The sequence below is a fragment of the Pleuronectes platessa genome, chromosome 19 (genome assembly GCF_947347685.1).
Source record: "Pleuronectes platessa chromosome 19, fPlePla1.1, whole genome shotgun sequence".
Taxonomy (NCBI): domain Eukaryota; kingdom Metazoa; phylum Chordata; class Actinopteri; order Pleuronectiformes; family Pleuronectidae; genus Pleuronectes; species Pleuronectes platessa.
This window is the reverse complement of record NC_070644.1, coordinates 15,801,789-15,823,693: the sequence shown is the minus strand read 5'-3', so window position 1 is coordinate 15,823,693 and position 21,905 is coordinate 15,801,789. Positions and strand designations below refer to the sequence as shown.

The following is a 21,905-nucleotide window of genomic DNA, read 5'->3' as shown; positions in this document are numbered from 1 at the left end:
TAGTTAAAATTTGTCCTGACATTACCAGCTTATTATCTTTTAGAGAAATTGAAGCAACGTGGATCAATGCAAACATTTGAAAACACGGGCACTATTGTAGAAATACAACATGGGCTGAATCTTTTCTCTAAAGTTCCGTAAAGCAGCTCAATGAGTGTCCCGCTCGGTTATTTGCTATTATTGTCATCACAATCTCAGTCGGAGCTGCTGTAACTCAATTTGTTTTGGTGAACCAGTAATGGATTTACCCCCCCGAGGCAGTGGGTTGAGGTCATGGGTTGATTCAATCCCAGTTTGTGTGTGTATCTTTGAAAACCAGACACAAGGACCAACTCCAGGCTGGAAACTGATATCATGAGAAAAAGTCTTTTATATATATATATATATATATATATCAGTCATCGTGTTGAATGAGAAGCAGACGCGCGGCCTGTTTTATACAAGCTTTATTTACAATGTCATTTCCAAGTTTTGGCAGCGTAGGGAAGCACATCGATTGGTCCTCGTGGGACAGATGCTGAATGAAATCCATCAACCAAGACACCAGTTATTTTCAGCCCGACACTTCCTCTACCACCGTCACATAAAGTATGTACACGTGTGTTTGTATAAGAGCAATATAAAAACTTGGCAAATGGAAGGTTATCTGCTACGTCGGTAAAGAAAACATGAGAAAAAAATAAAAAAGAAGCAAACACTGCAAACGTCTGGATGAGACTGACCTGGGAACAGTCTTGTGTTGTCTCCGTTTCAGACTTTTTGACTGGCCCACAATTCAGTTAGCAGTCAAATAACACTGGAAAATACTGGTTACTTATTTTTTTTATGAGTTTAAACATTACAGGTTTTGGAAAACTGCAATCCTCGTTCTGTTCCGACATGTGACTAATGAAGATGGATTTTTAAGTTATAGCTTAAAATCACATTCTGTGAGGAGAAATGTGGCATTAATAAGGTCTCCAAAATGTTTTTTTAAAACATTTCTCTGGTTATAGGACAGTAACTTTCTTGTCTAACCACTAACTCATTATTTGCATCGGGGTAATCTTAATAAAAATACACACAAGACACAAAAGCAACACAGACAGTGGCTGATTTAAAGGGAAATAACGGGATAACACATTGTGTGAGATATTAAATAACAAAACAAAATGTTTCCCCACCATCCCTGATACGACCAAACAGTACATGTGTTCCATTATATACAGATTTCATAACAAACCAATGGGGATGGACGGTCAGGATGTAATAGGACATAATATTACAGCTCAAACTGCAGCATGGTTTACAAAACACAAGACACAATCAGAGACGAGGGAACATCGCAAGAAAAACACTTTCATTTTTTGCATATCAACTTATACTGAAAACACTTCTGGGATAGTCATTTATTTGATATGAAATCTGATCTGTTTAAATCACGATTCTTTGATTTCACGCAGTAACACATGCATCCGTAACATTTTAAGAAACACTTCTCCTCACAAACAAGACCCGGGTCTTTGTTGTTGTTGTTGTTGCAGCCACTGAAAACACTGGTAATTGTTTACAGGGTCACAGTAAGTTCACTAACACTTCAGTGGATGAAACATGTTGAATGTGCTTGTTTTGTTGATGAGGAAACATTCGTTTTCAAACAAGTTTCTTCGAGAGCACCGTATTTTCTAGGAAACTTCTCTCCCAGAAACGACCGGAGGTGAAAATAAGCAGTTTGTGTCATTTTAAATATTAGAAGGAGACAAAACACTGAACTAGTACAAGTCTTCTCCTCCCTGTGTTGCATAAGACAAGTATTTAATAGTGTTTTGATGTCGTATGGAAATCCATTGTAACAGTGTGAGCGGTGAGATATTAATAATACTAACAGAAAAAAACTAAACCACCTTTGCTGTACACGCAGCAAAAAGAATAAATAGGCAATTGAGATAAAAATGCACAGAATGAATTAATCCGGTTACAGAATAAGACAATTAGCAGTAAAATAGGTTAAAAACAGAGAAAGCCCTCATTAAACCCACTTAATCTAAACAATACAAGATGTTTATCATGCAGGTGAGATTTAAGCCGATCAAGATTTTTTTTTTTTTACTCTTTTCAAAACAACACAATAACACTGGTCTTTAAAAAAGGCAACACGCCCGTTGTCCTAAGAAGACCACAAAGTCTTTTTTCATTTCTTATTTTACAAAAAAGGCACTAAATCGGAGCGTTCGATATATATCTGCACTTATACCTGTAATATGCACATATCCTCAGGTCCAGGGGTTTGAGTCTTTTCAACCCTTTTATCAACACACGCTCGGAATATAAAATTTAAATAAGACTGTTTTTTTTTTTTGTTAAAAGCTACACAAAATGTACAGTATGATTTACAGCTACACCAAATTAAGTGTCAGTGTTAGTGATGTTAATATTGAGGGAAAATGTGAGTATTTTTGCTTTGTGGTCACCGCTGCATGTTCAAACTGTGATTATCCTCCGTTGAGAATTAATGCCAAAACTTGTTTTCCCTCTGTGACGCCTTTTACCTGCTAAGCCCTTTCAATCCAACTCAATGAACGTCCTCCACATTAGCCTGCATGAGCTAACGTACAGTTGTGTGTCCTTTATTTTTTCTACCATATTAGAATTTAGTTTTCAATGAAAAGTGCATTAAAAGTGAGACAGAATGCACCACCGTCCTACAAGATGAGTAACAACCAAGCAGGTAGAAGTGATGCATCGATGTGTATTAAAAACCTGCGTTTGATGGAGTGACAGATGTTACACTGACATTAAATAACAGCTAAAAAAGATTCAAAGTGGGCTTAATGGGGGCTTTTCCATGTACACAAGCAGATCTGTAACAATGTTATTCATTTAAAAACTCATTTTTCCATCCTATGCTCCTACTGCAAACTGTCCAAAGGCCTCGAGGGCAAACCACTAATGCCCCGTGAGCTCTCCTTTAGTCCACAACTTGTTCTACTCCCGTAATACTTGTGGTAAAAGCACTTTCTAAGATCTGGCAGCGTGATGAGGAGAACCAGGCAGAACCACTGCAGGAGATCCACACTCGAAAAGGGGGGAAAGCTGGTTTCTCTTTTTTGTTTTGTTTTTGTTTTTGCAGACTCATCTGCAGGCTACACCTCCCGACTGCTTCTCACAGGAGCCAACAGTCCCCCGACCACGTAAATCAAAAACAGACATGTGTGGAGAAATGTCACTGAGGTTTCCTGAAGCAGCTCGAGTCTCACACAAGCACCACAGAGAAGGTCTATCGAAGCAAATGGGTCATTCTCAGACTTTCCTCCGCGGTTGTAACATACTGTTGGTTGGATAGTAACAGACTTGATGTGGTGTTGAAGCACAAGCAGACATGTTTCATGAGGAGTAAGTAGAGAGAGGGGGGGGGGGGGGGGGGTGATGGAGAGGATAACAGAGAGCAGGGAAACAAGAGGAGCGAGGGAGCATTTGCCGGAAGGGTGGAAAACGTTGAACTGGGGAAGGAGGGTGATGGTTTTTTCGTTGTTCCGACCACATCCCTCCTCCGGCTCGTGTTGAAGGTTACAACGCATGACACTGCAGAGTGGGGGGGGTTTGTTAGTGCTCATGCTGCGGTGCTGGTTATTTGCAGGCTGGAGTCAATGCAAAGTCATGCAAACGGCAGGCGGGCGGGGGGTTCATGCATCGAGAGCCTCTGCCTACAGCTCGGCCACACGGCGCTCGCTCGGCCAGGTCAGTGGTGCAGCGGTCATGCAGTGACATTGCTGTTAAAGGAGGAGAGAGAGAGACATGACAGTCAGAAGACAGCAGCTAGAGTCAACACCTCAGCAGGTCCGTAAAGTTAATAACAACAGACGACAACAGGTTACAGGGCGGGGAGGGCTACAACACACTTTACATGTTTTCAGACAGGCACTGGACACTTTCCTGGAATTCTCCAGAGGGGCTGTTCGTGAGAACGTCAGAGTCGGTTGCTCCGGACTTTCAGAGGAACTTACCAGCCCCCTGATAAAATGTCAGGAGAGTGTCTGAGTGAACCCAGGTGACAACGCAGCAGGAGAATGTCCTGAACATTCACAGCTAGCGAATGAGTGTGTTGACGTCTTTTTGAACACGATATGGAAACCAAAAAAAACGCATACAAATAATTTGGGATGACGAATCTGTGCAATACACGTAGAAAAGAGCTTTAGACCATAAGGTCAAAAACTTATGACTTCCACAGCACCCCACCATGAAAAAACCTTTTCTACTATAACAATGATTCTAAGATGATATGGAAAGTAGCTCTCCTGTGCAATATGGTTTAAACACCTTCTCTTTGGTGACTTATTGGCATCAAGGGAGATTTATAATATAAATCCTGTTTCAACCGGACAGTACGAGGATCTGAAATTCACAATCTGTTTAACCTCACGACGAGATTTTCCTTTGAACACACGTCTTCCTATGTATGAGGGGAAGCCGGCCGTGTGTCGAGGACAATACACTATGGCACACAAGGTGTTGTCTGAGACAACCTGGTAAATGCTGGTAATGATAAATACATGTGAACAGAAGCATTTCTCACTTTGCTGGACGTCGGCTCCTCACACAACGAGAAGCCGTAAACACAGTTAACACACTGATCTCTACTGAGCCCTGGATTGAACCTTCTCAAACAACTTTCCTTCTTTTCCCCTCGGGAGAAAAATAATCCTTTCACAATTACGTCTGTAACAAGACAACCTGCGTTTTGTTTTTCAAACCACGTAGTCTCATTAGAAATCAATCAGAAAATGTTAAAATCAAATTAAACATTTGCATGAGATAACCACACATCTTCCTATGCATCTGTGCATGTGTTGCTCTATAACACAATGATAAAACAAAGGAGCAACCTTCTGAAACAAAGCAAACGAAACATGGACACGTGGGACTGATATTTGCTGTTAGCTTCTTAAAGCTACATCACAAGAGTTAAAAAACAGATAACATGGAACAGAAAATCTGCCAACTCGGTTTCAAAAGACAAGATGAGCCTCAAATGTTGTCACAGGTAGAGATGTGCATAAATACTGCATGAACAGGTAGAGCGGTTCCTCCCAACAGAAATGACGGAGGAGGTGCAACTCCTCTCAACCCAAAGGTTTGCCACAGAGTACAGGTTGAAGAAGGTCAGTGGTTGAAAGGGAGAAAGAGGGGGGGTTGAGGTGTGGTCAGACCCTATTGAATATGATGGGGGTTCAAAAATGGTAGAAGCCTGGGATCAGTGGAGTAAAATATGCTTAGTCAGGAGGGAAAAGAGGTGCAAGTTTTGGGGAGCTCCCGGGATCTCTACCTCGTGGATCTGATCAAGAAGGGAAAGAAAACAATCAATTGACAGAAAGGAGGAAAAACAAGAACTGAACGGAGATAGTGAGCCTCAGCGAAGTTCAGCGGATCTGAAAGGTAGTTTGTCGCGGTACTGTTTCTGCCCCCGTTGCCTTTCTACCTTGAGGTAGCTGGCTGGACGTGGCCGGGATAGGAGCGGCGGGAGCTGGTGGCTTGTCTCTGCCGGGCCAGGAAGGACTGACCGGAGCCGGTGTTAGCAAGTCGGTCCTCAGCCGCCTTCTTCTGAATAGTCATGCCCTGTGGAAAGATGCAGGGGAAGGTCAGAGGAAGTTTCACTAATGGGTCACCATCAGTTTGAAGTATATATAATATAGACTCAATAGCACAGTACGAGATGCAGCAAATAGGGACTGAATTTATACAACAGTCTATGCCGCCCTCTAGTGGTGAACATGCCAAATTAGTTCATATTTTGAGTATATGCTAGAGGTTTTACTGTGTATCAAAGACATTTAGAGTCTAAAAATGTTAACTAAAGAACATGCAATTCATCATGTAACATAAGAGTAATGTAAAATGTTCTTTATTTCAATGTTAGAGCTGACATTGCAATCATTTTCCAGAAAGTTACCATAAAATAATGTCTATGATAATGTCTTCCCTGCTTTAAATTGACATTTAAATGATTTTTATGACTGTATTCATACTCTCCTTGTCCTTAAATCCCAGCTCTACATGAACATGTGTCACATATAAAAGGACACAGGACTGGTGTCACGGCTTCTGGCTGCATAACGTCCTTCTTACCATATTGTACCAGGCTGACACAATCAGTTTCTCCTCGTAATCTCTCTGGGTCTTTGTCTTGTCCATCTCCTTCTGTTTGAGGAAAAATAAAAGACACAAAAACACTTAAGAAAAGCCAGATATTCTGTTTTGTTACATGTTTACTTTTCTCCTGTGAGTGATCATCTATGAGTTGACCTGTTAACATTGATCTACAAGCTGCTGAGCCCTCAGGACGCGATCATCTCAGCCTTAGCTAATGAATTACCTCCAGTGAGTGTAACATCCTCTCCTTCTCCTGCAGCTGGTTCTTCAGGGCCTGGACCTCAGGACCCGAACCCTGGTTTTGTTTGGGGTCCAGGGTCCGGATCACCTGGAGGGGAAACATTCAATCACAATCACAATCACCCACAGCAAATATCACTAGTTACAGTGCATAGTACAAAAGATATTACTGTTGATCCTATGGCAATACAAATATACTCACACTCTTGGCTTTTTCCAGGTATTTCTTATATCTCTCCTCCATCTGCTTCATGTCTTCATCTTTCTTTTTCAAGGCCTCTTCCAGATCATCCACCCGCTGGCCTGAGAGGGAACAACACACGTGTGAGACTCAACCCATCCTGTGCTCTTTTATATGCATTTCCGTTTGAATTGAAAAATACATTTAATGGCTTCAGACTGAGTCATATCTGTGTTGCATCAGGTATTATGTAATTTCTGATTTAAAAACAGGAATAGACAGCAGGAGAGGATGAAAGCAAACAGACTTCAAACAGTCTGAATATAACTCACTGCTGGCGTTGTATTTAGGCTCCATTTCATCGATGAAGGTGTTTTTCTTCAGTAACTCATTGTTCAGGTCTCGTACTTTCTCCCTGAGGGAAAGAATAAAGCACATATGTTTAAATGATTCTTTCGTGCAATATCTCATTTATATTTGAAGTACAAGACAGCTCCTGGTGGGTTAAATCACTTACATGTGCTGCTCATATTTCTTTTTCAGAATGGAAGACTGAAAGAGACAAAATGAATATAACATTAATTATATATTAGACCTTCAACAAACCAGAATCCTTTCAAGAGCTGCTCTGTTGGATCAATGAGGGTGATACTAGTCCTTGAGATTGTTCAGTTCCACTTCATGACGGAACACAAGTCCCACAATTAATGGAACTGGGCCCTTGGGACAATGTGCACGGCATCATAGAGACATGTGTATATATATATATTAGACAGCGAAAATATAGTTCTGTTAAGTTAAGCACAGTGTCTGTAATTTCCCATGATGTCCAACAGAGGGCAATGTAGAGTCAAATATATTTGGAATCATCATCATAATGGATTCCGGATATCTTATATGTACAAATAACTGACATTTTTCAAGGGGAATCAATAGAGCAGCAAAGCAGAGAGAAAATCTGTAATTTGTGGGTGATCACATGATTTTCCACATAATCACAAAGAATATTCAGGATTAGTTTTATAATTATTTTTTTTGCTTTTTGATCCTGTGTTCATGTTGTAAAATGTACAATAGAATCAAGTGAAAGTTGAAATGTAAGGAGTACTGGAGAGAAGTTTCCACACTCAGTCTCTAAACTAGAAGACAACAGCATCAAGGGTCAGAGAGGAGGAGGAAGAATCTACAAGTGTCATGTTACTCAGGACTAATCAAAGACGTTTCTATTTCTATCAGGAGAAGATACTGTACCTGCAGACTACTGATAGCTAGCTATGAGAAAATGACCTTTCCCTGTGCACAGCAACTCAGTGTAATAAACGCACAGAAAGTCAGTGACAGGCTCAATATAAGATTAAAACTCGAATAATTCTTGGTGGACTTTCAGCCATCAAATTTGAAATATTATCTGTAGAGAATATCCTCTGAGAAATAGTGCAGATTTATTACATTCTGAGTTGTGACACATTTGGTTCAATACAAACTAAGGTCATGAAAGAGCAAAGTTCAACAGAAGGGACTTGTCTGATATCAAACACATATACTTACTATTGTCTGACAGAGGGAGCATTATTCGGAAAAAAGAAACATAAGTATTTAACTGAATGGCAAGAGACCCAGCCCGGCCGATTGTGGACGGCTTTATTCCATAGTATATTTTCTTTAGGTTCTTTTGCCTAGTTTTGTTTCTCCTGTTTTCCAGCTCAATGCACTTTAGACCATTCTAAAGAAACGCTTGATTGTATTGATCTAAAGCGAGAGCAGTTACGCAATGTCCCAAAAATATTTTTGATCGTTTAAAACAGGCCACAGCACCAGGTCTTCCTTTTGGATTGCAGTAACACATCAACACTATGCTTACTGTGCTCTTACTTTACTCCATCTGTTAAATACTGAAAGTATTACTGCTCTTCTCATCTTCAGCGAAGAGGAAGGAAGTTAAGAAAAACTGATCGGAGGCCTAATCTACACAAACTGACAGAAAAGGAACCGGAAACCCCGACAAAGACCACAAAATGTTTTTGATTAAGGTTGATTATGTAGTAAAGGCGCGTAGTGATCGTAATTGACACACATGCAAGCTCTCTCTCACACAAAAGCCTTGTTGGGTCCAAACCTCCTCGTCCTAAATACCAGTTGTTTCCCACTAGAAACTGGTTCAGGGGAGACAAGGAGCAGAGAAGAAGGCCGTTTTCTCTTTTGTGTTTAGGATCACAGATTAGACATAAGGTTAATATGAACAGCAGCTGGCTAATTTATATGTGAGGATTTTAGTTTGTAAACTCCAAGCCAGTCAGATGACCTAAGGCTTCCGTTTATCCCAAGAGAAATAATGATTATGTAACGCTACAACATAGAATTTCGGTAAAAGCAGACACACACAAAAAAAACATGTATACAATAGGTGTTATAAATGGTTAATGTTAATAAGTTAGTAATAACAAAGGGAAATCAAAAGGTGTTTTTTCTATGCACTGGCCAGATAAATAAAGAACCTGTGACCTAAGATAAAGTACCTAAAGAACCTTGACCCTTCAGGAGGAGCAGTGTACTGCAGTCTTGCTGACTATCTATATTTAACAGTTGTGGTATGAAAGGAATTTAATTTTTCTTTACAGTATCAGTAATGTGCACACACACACAATAAATAACACATTTTTTATAACTTACATCATCTGCTTGTGAGCCCTGTTCCTCAAGAGACTTTTGCAGCTCCTCCACCTGACCCTGTTCCTCCATCAAGCGCTGATTGATTAATCTGGATGAAGCACAAAAGACCAGTCAGACTACATAGCTTAAAGAAAGGAAGCAGTGAAGCTATGCAGTGGTAGATAAAAACCATAGAGGCAGGCTTCGGACTCAAAGGTCAAATTGGTCTTCCAGTATAAAGAAAGGAGAACGATCCACTTTCAAAAACAAGGAAATAATCTCACCACAGTCAAAACTACATGTAAAAGCAATAGATGTTTTTTCCTTGACTGTGAATAATTAAGTGTCTTTTCTTTGGCTGTTAATCTGCATGTTCCTCTGCTCGTCTTTGCCGACCTGTTCTCCGTCTCCAGCTCGTTCTTTCTTCTGTTGGCGTCCTCCAGTAGACTCTGCAGCAGAGTGATCTTCTCGTTGTCTGATCCCTCCTGGGCCAACTTCAGCATCTTGTTCTCATGCTGAAGACGAATCAAATGTTCTCTGTAAGAAAAAAAAAAACACAGAATAATTAATTCCATGTTACAAAGAAGTGGAATCCTGATCACAATTGACTCAAATAATAATGGTTACCAAACCCCTTTAATCAGAAATATCTCTTAGAAAAATTATTCTGGTATCATATCAAAATGAATCAAGACAAATGATTTAAAAAAAAGTTTTTTTCATACTCTAAAAGCTAAATCTTGGGAAACCTAGACATATTATGATATAAACATATTTGAGTGGGCATCGGTTAATATTTGGTAAGAAGGCAAATCATGTCTGTACTTGTCTAACTTCATTATTTGAATGAGCAGCCACTTTAGTTGCCCATTGATTCATCTGCTCTTTAAAAATAAGAATAAGAATTCTGATAGCACTGAGTCAGAACAGTCTGTTACTCGAGTCTTTCCTTAGGGTGTGGCTGCTGACTCCTTTCCCAACTGAAGAACCGGCTTAATGTGTATGCACTGGCAGGCGGTGGCTAGTCAGTGTTAGGCTGAGGGCGAAGGGAGGCAGAGTTGAGTAAAGGTTCCAGCGAAGCTTATTCGATGAAAACTATATTAAATAAAGCTGACTGGATTTCTCCGGTGGAGTTCTGATTCCTGCACTGCAGCAGACAGAGAATAACTGTGTGTTTCCAGCTGTTCATCTGGCTGGGTTCATTTCAGAGGAAACCAGAAATAATCAAATCCAGATGTGGCTTTTAAAGGGCTGCTTCAGCTTTTCACATACACTCACTCCAACCGATGACCAACAAGTGAGCAAGTTAGGTAGTTTGTATCTCTGATATCTCACGTGAAACTTTGCTGAAGCTAAAAAACAAACATCTTTCTTTGTAATTTGAATCCCTGCTGAAAATGACATCTCAAGAAACAACAGCTTTCCACTACACTGCCACTAAAGGCTAACAAATAGACTGGATTGATTTAACTCAAGTACAACAATTCTTCCGTAAGCAGCTTTTGTAAGATTAGGATTTCAAAAGGAATCCACATTGTACTACTTGTTTGCAAATGCTGAAGTAAAATCCAGGCACTTTATGCGACCAGAAGAAAACCCAGCCCTCTTGGAGAGCGGCAGCGAGGCTGATGTAACTCACAGACAACTATTACGTAACTCACTAGAGAGAGAGATGGCTCATTTCAGGGCCCAACTCTCATCTACCTTAATTTGGCAGAAAAAGCAGCAGGGGGGGAAGAGACTTGAAATAATCTGTCTATGGCACAGCAGACAGACAGTAAACACAATCTGAAAGCAAGACCCAGAGGGGGATCTAACTGCCAACCTGTCGTTGTAGACCACTTTTCAAATTGCTTCCCTAATCCTAACCTGCAATATAGACTTTAAAATCCTTAAAAAAACTGTTCTGAAGTAAATGTCTCTTGTGTGACAATATACAGGATTTCGAAGATGCGTGTGCTAAAAAAGATTTACTGCTGATATTTATTCCCATGTAAAATATAATATTTACTTTCCCTAACTAGCCTAAAAAGTATAAATAAAAATAAATTAGGGTCATACCGAATCTCTGGGGTTGTGATCTCAGCAGCCAGCGAATCTGAGCCGTCGTTGCTGACCAATGGGAAGAGACCTGGGTGAACAGATAGTGTTGTTGTTATTACAGGTCGGAGCAAACCCCACTCAACACAAGTTCAACTACTCAGGTGTGGCTGCATGTCCTCACTAGATGTAAGCTGTCCCTCCTGAGCCTGGACACAGTGCAGCTCCTCAATCGTCTCCTTCAGCGAGTCTCTCTCCGTCCGCATACGCTGCAGAGGGAGACAGAGAAATCCGTATGATGGCGTGATACACAGAGCAGAGACTGTTTGATTATTCCAGTTTCACTCATTTGTTTAGTAAGAAAGTGAATTGCACATACATCTTTTTCTTTTTGTAGGGAGTCCACTTTCTCTTTGACACGTTTGTACTCAAACTCCATCTTGTCGGCTTTTTTAGATTCTTCCGACAGTCTGTTCTGAAGTTCAACCACCTGCGCGGAGTGAGAAGAGTTAGAAATTAGATGTTATCCAATGGTTACAGTTACATGCTCCTGTGAGGGGAATTGTAAATTAAGATTTTTTGCGAGTAAACAACATGGCTGTTGATTGGGTACCTGTCTCTTGTACGTCTCCAGCTGGCCCTTGGTGGCATTTGCCTTTCGTAGCTCTTCTTCCAAACCGACGTTGGTCTGCATCAACACTGTGTTCTTCTCCTCCATCAGCTTATTCTGAAAAATAGCCACAGAAAAGTAAGCATCAATGGTGCTGGCTTATGTGGATATTTATACGCTGTAAGTTCTTTCTGTTGTGTGTCTGTGTGTGATTGAGTACCTGTCTCCTCAGAAGTCCCATGTCCTCCAGCTTCTTCTTGTAGTGTTCCACTGTCCCCTCCAGTTTGGACACTTTGTCTGATGAATGCCTAGAGGGGGAAACAATGAGCGGTTTCATTATGTGAGGTTACATAAAGTGGGAAAGCTTTACTAAAGCTCTGTTTGTGTAGCAACATGCCTGAAACAACACATGTCTGATATAACAGGATAGTGGTTCCAAAATGATATATTTGGCATTTGTCATCTCTCGTTTCTTTCTGACTGTAACACAATGAATGCTTACATTACATTTTCCAACTTACCGAAGAACATCCATCTCATCCTTAAGAGACTGGGCTTCATCAGCCAGTGACACAAGCTCTTCATTCTGGGACTTTACATCCATCAGTTCTTTATCAAGCTCCTCACACCGGATCCTGTAGTCGTCTTTTGCCGCTTCCAACCTAAAATGAATTATAACAATAATCATCCTTCAAATTAAGTAAAGCCAGCGCTCGCTTTTCAAGTTAAAAAAAACCTTTTCCATCTCCCCACCTGAACGTCTCTTCCTGTAGTTGCTCGAGTTGTGTCTGCAGCTGGAGGTGTCTGCGTCCAGCTGGGCTGTTGATGTCCTCTATGGAGTCCGACTGGTTGAGTCTCTCCATCATGACCTGGTTTTCTGCGAGTAAACTGCTCTTCTCCTCTTGCAGCGCTGCCACCTGGGGAAGAGGGGGGATGGTGAAGAGAAGGGGAAAGAATGGAAGCACGGAGGAAAAAGAATAAGAAAAGGAGCAGAAAGGGCAGAAGGAGACGGTCCAGTGGTGAGGTGCACAATTAGATGTGTGAAGGGGAAGAAGGGAATTGGATAAGAGGAAAGTGGAAATAGAGGAAAAGACAAAAAGGGAGGATGGAATGATAAATGTAAAGGTTGTTAAAAGGATAGAAGAGAAGCAGAAAAAAGGGAAACGAGTTAGAAAGGAGTGATACTAAAGCTTTCAAATTGCATCTGTCAACATTTTCTTTAAACATGTTAATCACATCACTGCAGCATCAGACGCAGTGAGGAAGCAAAGACACACCGGACACACCAACATAGCAAATAGGGCTACATATGGTTTGATGTCGTCTTGTCATTGTGATAGACAGGGAATCAAACTCCACACAAAGCAAAGCAGGAGCTGGTTATTTTCACTGCTATTTCCACCTTTTCTAATCCCTGGTTGTTGTTGTTTGATTTATTAAAACCTAAATCAATAAACCCTTCAAAATATCAGGACTGTTAAAACAAACTTGACTTGCTCCATGAGGTTGAAACCTTGTGCTTGATCTGGTATGAGTGCTATCCACAAATGATATTGCAACTGTGTAAGTGAGGAAGTGAGAGGGATCATGTCTAACGTCTCGTGACACCAGTGTAGAGTACTTTGGGTTTCACTGTATTGACTTGTGTTTTGTTCAAAGTTCAATGTGTTTTCATGTGTAACATATTTTGTATGACTCAGGTAGACTAAAGAAACTGAACCTGTAGAAGTTTTTTAATGTATTTGATAGCTGATTGGTTTTTGACACTCCTATGTGTGGAATGTAAGCCATTTGATTTGGTCAGTGACACTGTTATGTAGAAGCGTACTGGGAAAACCTGCACCAGTGTGAAAAATATCCAACCAACAGTTCTATTTAATGACTCCTTCCTATTGGTCCAAAAACCTCTTGCTGCCTACTGTTGCTGTGGGACAGTACATGAAACACGACAGGGTAACGAGGCAGGAGGTTGTCGTGGAACACATCTGACACACCCACACAAGTGTGTGGCTGTGTGCACCGAGAGGACTGGGTATACGTTTGCACAAACACTTGTGCATAAACGTGTACACACACACATGCACACATAATCAGGACAAGGGGAGATCTTGGTTCCAAAAGGGATGCTGGTGCAAGCAGACTGAGAAAACGATTCCAGGACTATTAGACACACCACACACCATGGATGGAAGGAGGAGACGGAAAGAAGAAAGTTTGGATTTACCCTCTCTTCTAGCTCATTAAACTCTAACCTCAGTCTATCACGCTCCTCTTGGACATGGAGGGCCTTTAAAGCAAGGCACACAGTATTGAAAATAGTCAGGAAAAAAACTGTTAAGTAGGCAACTGAAAACAAATGTGCATTACCCCATGCAGTGAGGTTATGTTTACACCCACATCCTTTGATTTGGATTTCAATGTATTTACAAATAAAATGTAATGCCTGATAATCAGGAGTTGAAATTGTGCCTTTGGCTACAGCAGCAGATAATATAAATGTTTCTAACAATGCTGTTATTTAAATCTATGATTTAACTAGGATATTAGTTTCAGCCCCGCATAATAACCAGCCATAAATGTTATCCATCTTAATGTCCAATTACCCACACACACTCACTGTTTATTAGTGTCATTCAGACATATGACTTATGTCTCTTGTATAAACCAGCGTTCAAATAACATGGAGGATTACAACTGTGTGAAACTAACCTGCATGTCCAGCTCACGACACCTCTGGGAGATCTCTTCCTTCGTAGACAAAGCATCGTTCAGCTCCTCAGCTGTTTTTTTCAGCTGAGAACAGAAAGAAATCAAAAATCTTTGAAAACAAATTTATTTTCCAATGGCTTAAAGCTCACATACTGGATCTGGGGTCATACAAATAAAACAACAAACAAAAACAGTCACAGTTTGTACACAGGAATAAATGCAGAGTAGCAGAGGTTTGAAGTTAAGTTTGTATTCTAGCAAATATAAAGAAAACTTAAGAGTTCAAATTAAGAGGGTATTTTCTTCCTGATAAATTTAGAGATCACTTTGTGGCACTGTTAGAAAAGAGAACTGAATTGTGATGAAACCCTGCAGGGTTCAATAAAGGCTCCATACCTGTCTGTCTAGATCCTGATACGATTCATTTCCTCCCGTCACCGGAGTCTCTTTACTCATCAGCTACAGGAAACACACAAAAAGAGGTTAAAGGATGGAAGCAGTTACCTGGTTAGTCAAACCTGCTCTTGTACAGGATTAACAGCTGTATTCTGCAAATGTGTCAATTCAATTACACCCACAACCCTGCTCAGAGTAAAAAAAGAAATCTGACTAACCCCACTGTGTTCTCTTTAATCAATTATCATTTGGGAACACTATTTAATCCAGGTTTAACGAGCTTGATAGTCTAACCTCTTGGATGGCTGTCATGACAACGTGCTGCACCGACTCCTCCATCATCATTATGGTCTGGATGTATTCTAGAGAAAAAGAGACACGGTTGTGAGCTAAAGTCAAGTTTCGTGATATAAAGGACAGACAAACAGAATATGGAACACGCACCTTGTTTCTGCTCACAGTTGACAGCACAGCCCAGTATGAGCTGCAGCATCCTCCCAAGCTCTGCTGGGTCAGAGTGTTCTCCGATGAGGTTGACATCTGGTAGTGTGAAGTCATTAATGTGCTGGCCTAGGATCTTGAACGGGAGGGAAACAGGTTATTATGATTTAATAATAATGTGGTAAATATTCCATCAATGAAATTTGGATTATCATGGCCTGTATTGTGCCAAAGGGATTAAGTCTGGAGAAGGCAATTATAACCTCACTGTATACAAAGGGTTATTGAGTCTGAATATTTGGCATTTTTATTTCAAAATGAATACGGTAGATAGTTCTTACCTCCTGGTTATAGTCGAGGACGCCTTTCAAAATTTTCTTTAGATTGCTGATCTGAAAAGAGACAATACTTATGTAGACATTTACCCAAAATATTAGAAATATCACTACCAGGATAACTAACTGAGACTGATAAATATGATATACAAATATTATATTTATGTAAAAGAAACACCTAAAACAATGCAACCTTTGACATACGACCAAATGATGTCTGATCCTCACCTTTAACCTCCAGTTGTCCCCGACATCTGGTTTGATTCTACCAATCCAGGCGTCACTGAAATACACTATATCTCTAAATGATGAAGACAAAAGAAAAGGGGAAACATTAGTTTTTCTTTTGTGTACTCTTGTAAATAGAAATATAAAAACTAGTTTGATAAGAGGGCCATCTTCTTTAAGGAATTTGAAAGAGAAAAATGCCAGCAGGGATGGAGTCACAGTCCTACTGAAAATTGCAATATGTTTTCTCATTAGTGTAAATATACTATATTTATATATTTAAATGTTTTGTTTAAAAATATATCTCAGTTTGTGCAGACATGTCAAAACACATGGCTAAAAAAGGGCTTTTATAAAAATACAGCTGACCGGATATAAAACATTTGCCACATACACTTTCACAGAGTATGTAAACTTACATTTTCTGTAGAGCTTGGGCCATGACGATGCCACTCGTCAAGTCATCCACTGTCTTACATGGAGCCTCCACTCCGAATGTCTGGATCTAAACAATAAAGAATCACACACATTTTTGTATCAGATTATTATGTTTACCTTCAACGTAATCCGCTCAAAACATTCATCAAAGACTTTACTGAAAAGCTTTCCACACACCCTACCACTCATACAAATGAGGACTTAATTATACTCTTGTGGACGTACACCAAAATCTGCGGACACCACAAACATATAATTGTTCTTATTATAAAGCTCTCTAGTCCTCTTGGAGTCTGTGGACACATGCACAGTTGGCCTCTTTGTATTTCAGTGGCCACGTTGGAGGGGAGCTGGGAGTCCGCACACAGCCTTGCATACACCCGCTGATAATGAAGTTTATGTCAGAGCCGAGAACACTGGCGTACTTGGACATGAACAAAGTGTGACACTATATCTGCACACATTCACTCCAACAAGCTGCCCTGGATAAACCCAGTCTTTCCCTGCTGGCCACTGAGTAGCACCAGAGGGGTTGGTGGTTACTTGCTCAATGGTACTTCAGTGATGGCAATGAGAGAGGTGCTTTAAATATATTATATAATGTTTGGACCAAACAAGACTGAAGCACATCCACTTTGTTTTTCTGTCCAGTTATTGCACTTGGCCTGTCTTTGTTCCCGTTCTGCCACTCGCCTCCTCCGGGCTCAACGTCTGCTGCCCAGACAGAAGTCAATATTCCTCTCAGTCAGCGTGCCAAAAGAGGAGGGGGAACTGAAGCAGGAATGTTGGAGAAGGGACAAGAAGAAAATGACAAGAGAAGAGTGAAGTTCTGCCTGCAAGTCGTCATCATGCCCGTCTCACGTTTCATGACATGGCTCTGATATGACACAGAGCTCAATGCAGAGCAGCTAAAAGTGTTGGGTAAGCAGGGATGTGTCACTTCATCCATTGGAATCTAAATCCCCCCCGCTGAGGAAATACTGGCTGTGTTTACACAATTTTCCTAAAATAAACACGATGCAAGAACAAAACCCTCTCCAGCTACTGACTTGACAGGTGTACTTCATTCAAATGAGTTTAAACAAGTATAGAAAGTGAACAAATTCACTCTGCTTCATTAACTCAACTCGACTTTACAAGTCTGGAATATTGAGCAGCATTTTGTTAACCCATGAAAAGCAAATAAGAACATTGCATCATCATACATCAGCAAAGACAAAGAAGGATATAAGTATAAAGAACTTTGACACGGCATTATGTGTACTGTCTCCACATTGTCACCATATTTTCAAAATACCGCAATGACCATTACATGACCTCCAGGGGGCTAATAATAGGGTCAGTCTCTGGGGGTATAACCAGTGGGCATGAATAAGCATTTGAAGATTGTATTTGGTCACTGGTTTAAACTTGCTCGACTATTTAAAGGCCTCTTGAATTGAATTTCTAATCCTGAGTAAAATCTGAATTTTCCTAAATTTCTGCTGCATGATTGTGTGTATGACAGCTTTCAAATAAACAACCCAACAACCAAGACATCCTTCCTACATCTGATCACTTTCAAAACACCTGTATTGTTATTCCCATTTCTACACTCTCTGGTGTTTCCGGGCAGCCAAGTACCAGAGAGGAAAAAGCTTCTCTTGAGAATCAGACCAGCAGCTCGTGGCTGCAGCCAGTCACCGGCCCAGAGCCAACACACAGAGGGTCCAAAACAATACCCACCATTACATAACAGTCATTACCAGTGGTAGACTGAGAAAAACCCTCACAGTGTCAATTACCCACACAGGGCTGACTCCATCAGTTCAGTTACAAAAGTCCTTTACTGTGATGCTACGTTGTCTTTTAGAGTGGGCTACATTCTGATGTCCTGGGTCTGGATACTGAACGAACACAATGCAGGGGACTATCGTTTGTACCGTTAGCATCAACTTGTTGAAACACAGATGAGAAAAAATAGCATAATACACATGTAAGCAGCAGGGGCACTTTGTTAAAAAGGATTGAATAAAGAAAGAACCGTGGTGGAAATTGGTTTCATCCACACCTATTGTCCTAGATTTGATGATGGCTCTCCAGTGCAGCCACGATCTGCATCACTTCCTTTAGCAGGAAAGACGAAGGAAAGAATATAAAGGAGGAGCCCGCCCATCAGAAAAACACAACACACAGCCAGCAGAGGCCTTGACAGAAACGTGACAGCCAGTCAACAGCTGGTATCTACACACTGCTATAAAGCATTTGGGAGAATGTGATTTGTAATGCCTCACGCTTAACGTCAGGCCGGACTCTTCATCAAGACCTATTTTTGCTGATGAGTTATGGCGTCACCTTTAGGTCCAACATATCTGTTGCATTCTATGAACCAGACGTTCTGTCTTCACAGGGCTCTGTAGCTGTATTTACCCGCTAAACCATTGTTCCTGAGCATCCATACATTCTCGTGGCCACATGAGCTCCGTGCGCTCGACTGCGTTGATACATCAACAAAACTGTAGTTCGCATACCACTGAACTACAAAGCCTCTGACTGAGACATATGCCCCCCATGTGATGTCTCTGGAAAAGCACAGGGGATCGCTGCAGGTGAGTGGCTTTATGTTGTTCGGGACATTGTGCAGGGTTGTCAGTGTCAGTGAATGAAGCCTGTTTGTGCTGGCGTCATAGGAATTACTGGTGGCACGCGAGTTGTACGCTTAGAATTATATGTCATTTAAACCTTTTTGGTAGTTGGCAAAAATAACTAAATCTGCCAATAAAGCCGTCACTCACAGCTGATTGTACCACTCATCTAGAGCAGTTTAAAGTTGATAGAATATCAAAGCTATCTCTGAGCTAAACCATGTCCTGCATCACGGGGGTCCCCTCCTAATCAGCTTATTGAGATCGTATCAATCGCTGAGCCTTAGAGCACTGATCACAGAGCGAGACAAGGTCAACAACCACAGCTGCATCAATCGAAACATTTAAATATCACCATCTCTTAAGATTTGCTAATAAAGTAGATCATCGACGTCACAATATAAAATCATCCACCTCCGGGTGCCTTTACTATTCATCCGAAATAGAGCGATTTCATGCATCCAGGCCAGCACATCTATCAACAGAAGTTTTTCTTAACTTTTGACTGTGTCTTAACTTGTGTGAGCTGCAACACAATATTGAAAACCAATTAATCTGACAACAAAGCACCAAGTGACCTGGGGCATTTTGAGGTTCTGGTTAAGTTTAACATTCGCTTGTGTTCCGTGGTCTTGCCAGATTACAGTCTGCTTTGATCACATCATCTAAAGCAATGAGCAAAAGGGAAAGATAATAGTGCTTGATTACATGGTGTGATTACCATGATAACCTTTAGCCTTAATTGCAAAATAATTGGTGCAAATTACAAAATTACCTATGACAACACACACAGGGCAACACAAATAGAAAGCAATCCCTAATATCTGTGGTGTAATATGAATTACTACAAATTGATGTGTTCCGTTTTGAAAATGAAAACTACAGGCTTGTGGATTCAGTTGGGGAAAGAGTTGAGTTGTGGAAAAAGCATGTGTTGCATGAATTGCGGGGGAAACTGTGCTGCAGCTTTCCTTCTGCTCTGCATGTGAAACTATTGCTGTCATGGGTTCCTACTTACCCACATCACAGAGTGTGAGACACATACATCTCTTACATAAAAGTGATTCTGCAACTAGTACCAGATACCAAGTGACACTGCGACTTCACAGTTAACAGGGATGTGAGGAATGTTTTCCTGCCACATCATTACTAAGAACTTGTAGCGAGGCCATTCTGAGTTGTCGCACATTAACCAAGCAACAACAACCAGAAGTGGGGGTGACAGTGACGTACTAGGATGCACATCGGCTGTGACTGTGCATCCACGAAGTTACCAAGTTGCTGAACCCAGTTTGTACCAGAACCATTATTTTTGAAGGTTGGCAGATGCTATGTTTTTGTCTGTGTAATAATGAATAGAAATACACAAACACTACTGGACACATTGCCACAATATTTGCTGCAGGGATGCGGCGGAGTTCCGGAAACATCAATTTCCGCGTAATAGTATGCTTGTCTACATTTTCATTGATTTCACAGAGAATTACTCATGGTTCTTGATGAAACACATCAGGCCTGTTTAGGGGACTGGAATATATGATACAAATCTGGATCTAGTGTATTTGAATGGTAATCAAGAGACTTTCAGGACTTGGTGGAGGTATATCCTCTCTGTGTGTCCTTCTAATTTGAAATATGTCTACATTCTATTCCAACAAAGAATCCCAAAACAAAAAACTTGATTGCATTGTTTCCATGATGTACATTAAATACTTCTTTTTTATGTTCTACACACAAGCTCCAAAACTATATATGAGGTAACACATGACTGTGAAGGGACCAAGTTAAGTTTAGCTTAACAAAGCTCCACTATGACCAACACCAGGTCCATGTTGTTACTGAACACTTATGCAGGTTGTGTGTAGTAAACACATCTAAGAACCAGCAAGTGTCATTTCAGCCCGACCAGTCTCAGATGGGTGTCTATACTTTGCTCTCATGTGCCCACTGACTTCTCCCCATCTATGGTGTAGGTTCCATGTTGCATTGAAGCACTGACAGTCACAACAACATCTTGTTGACATTATCGATGCAACCCTGCAAACGAACATTCTGATTATCACTGTCCCGGCTCTTGTCACAGAGCTGCATCTACACAATGTAAACACGCAGCACGTGATCCTTTAATCTGAAGCCTTTATTCCTCTCAATCGCTGTTTTCCAGCTCTGACTGGAGATACCCGACGTGAGGCTACAGATCAGAGAAAAGACCCAGTGAGCTACTTGCTGATGTGGATCAGAAGGAGGGATGGGGAAGGACAAGCGAGGAGAGTGATACACGAGACAACAATGACAGGAATTCAGACTCGAAGCAGCCGCCGTGCTGTAACGTTATATCCCCGATCCAGATGAAAACAAAAAGCGGTAAAACACGAGCTGAAACACGGCCAGCATCTCGGTCGTTTCGCCCCTGGGACTGAAAAGAAACGACCGAGCAGTGGGAAAGTTGAGCTGGCAAAGGAGCTAGCTAGCCTATAGCTACCCCTGACAGATGAGGGCGGTTTGCTGGCGAACAACACATCAGCAGCTCGAGCAGCCAAACAGCTGGCCTGCACACGTAACCACTCGTCCGCCCGTCGTCTCCCCGGCTCTGCCCCGTTAGCTCGCCCCAGCTAGCGTTAGCTCTGGGGGCTAGCTAGCGTCGCCGGCGCCGGGGAGCCGGCAGCCCGGCACTTCATCACGTACCCACGTCAGGAGGCTTCCACACAGCTCCATCCGATCCAGCGTCCCCGTCCGACTCATCGTTAGCTAACCGCGACTGTGTTGGGCGAAGTGAGCCTGGAGTTTAGCTGCCCCGCTTCGTACGCTCCCGACGTCCGCTGCTCGACTGTCTGGTTCGCTGCTCCGGCGTCTGCCAGAGGAGGGCCGTGGGAGGAGGGGGGGGG

At 41.4% G+C, this 21,905-nt stretch overlaps 1 protein-coding gene across 4 annotated transcripts; it reads right to left on the bottom strand.

Annotated features, from left to right (window-relative positions):
- Nucleotides 1–430: 430 nt before the first annotated feature.
- On the bottom strand, nt 431–21,866 carry hook3 (hook microtubule-tethering protein 3). 4 transcript variants are annotated; one of them, XM_053410949.1, is made up of 25 exons: nt 21,706–21,866; nt 16,378–16,463; nt 15,959–16,031; nt 15,737–15,787; nt 15,399–15,531; nt 15,249–15,316; nt 14,955–15,017; nt 14,559–14,642; nt 14,074–14,136; nt 12,603–12,766; nt 12,371–12,511; nt 12,070–12,157; nt 11,853–11,966; nt 11,619–11,729; nt 11,424–11,508; nt 11,261–11,330; nt 9,596–9,736; nt 9,221–9,308; nt 7,068–7,102; nt 6,883–6,965; nt 6,572–6,672; nt 6,353–6,457; nt 6,106–6,177; nt 5,459–5,595; nt 431–5,314 (listed from the first exon to the last, which is right to left on the bottom strand). In XM_053410949.1, the coding sequence occupies exons 1-25, from the start codon at nt 21,760–21,762 to the stop codon at nt 5,302–5,304; spliced, it is 2,226 nt and encodes a 741-aa protein (XP_053266924.1). In that variant the 5' UTR covers nt 21,763–21,866; the 3' UTR covers nt 431–5,301. The 4 variants fall into 4 exon arrangements, with proteins under 4 accessions (XP_053266924.1, XP_053266923.1, XP_053266926.1 ...); XM_053410948.1 differs by having other exon boundaries at nt 431–3,749; XM_053410951.1 differs by lacking the exon at nt 14,074–14,136 and having other exon boundaries at nt 431–3,749.
- Between the last annotated feature and the right edge of the window lie 39 nt (nt 21,867–21,905).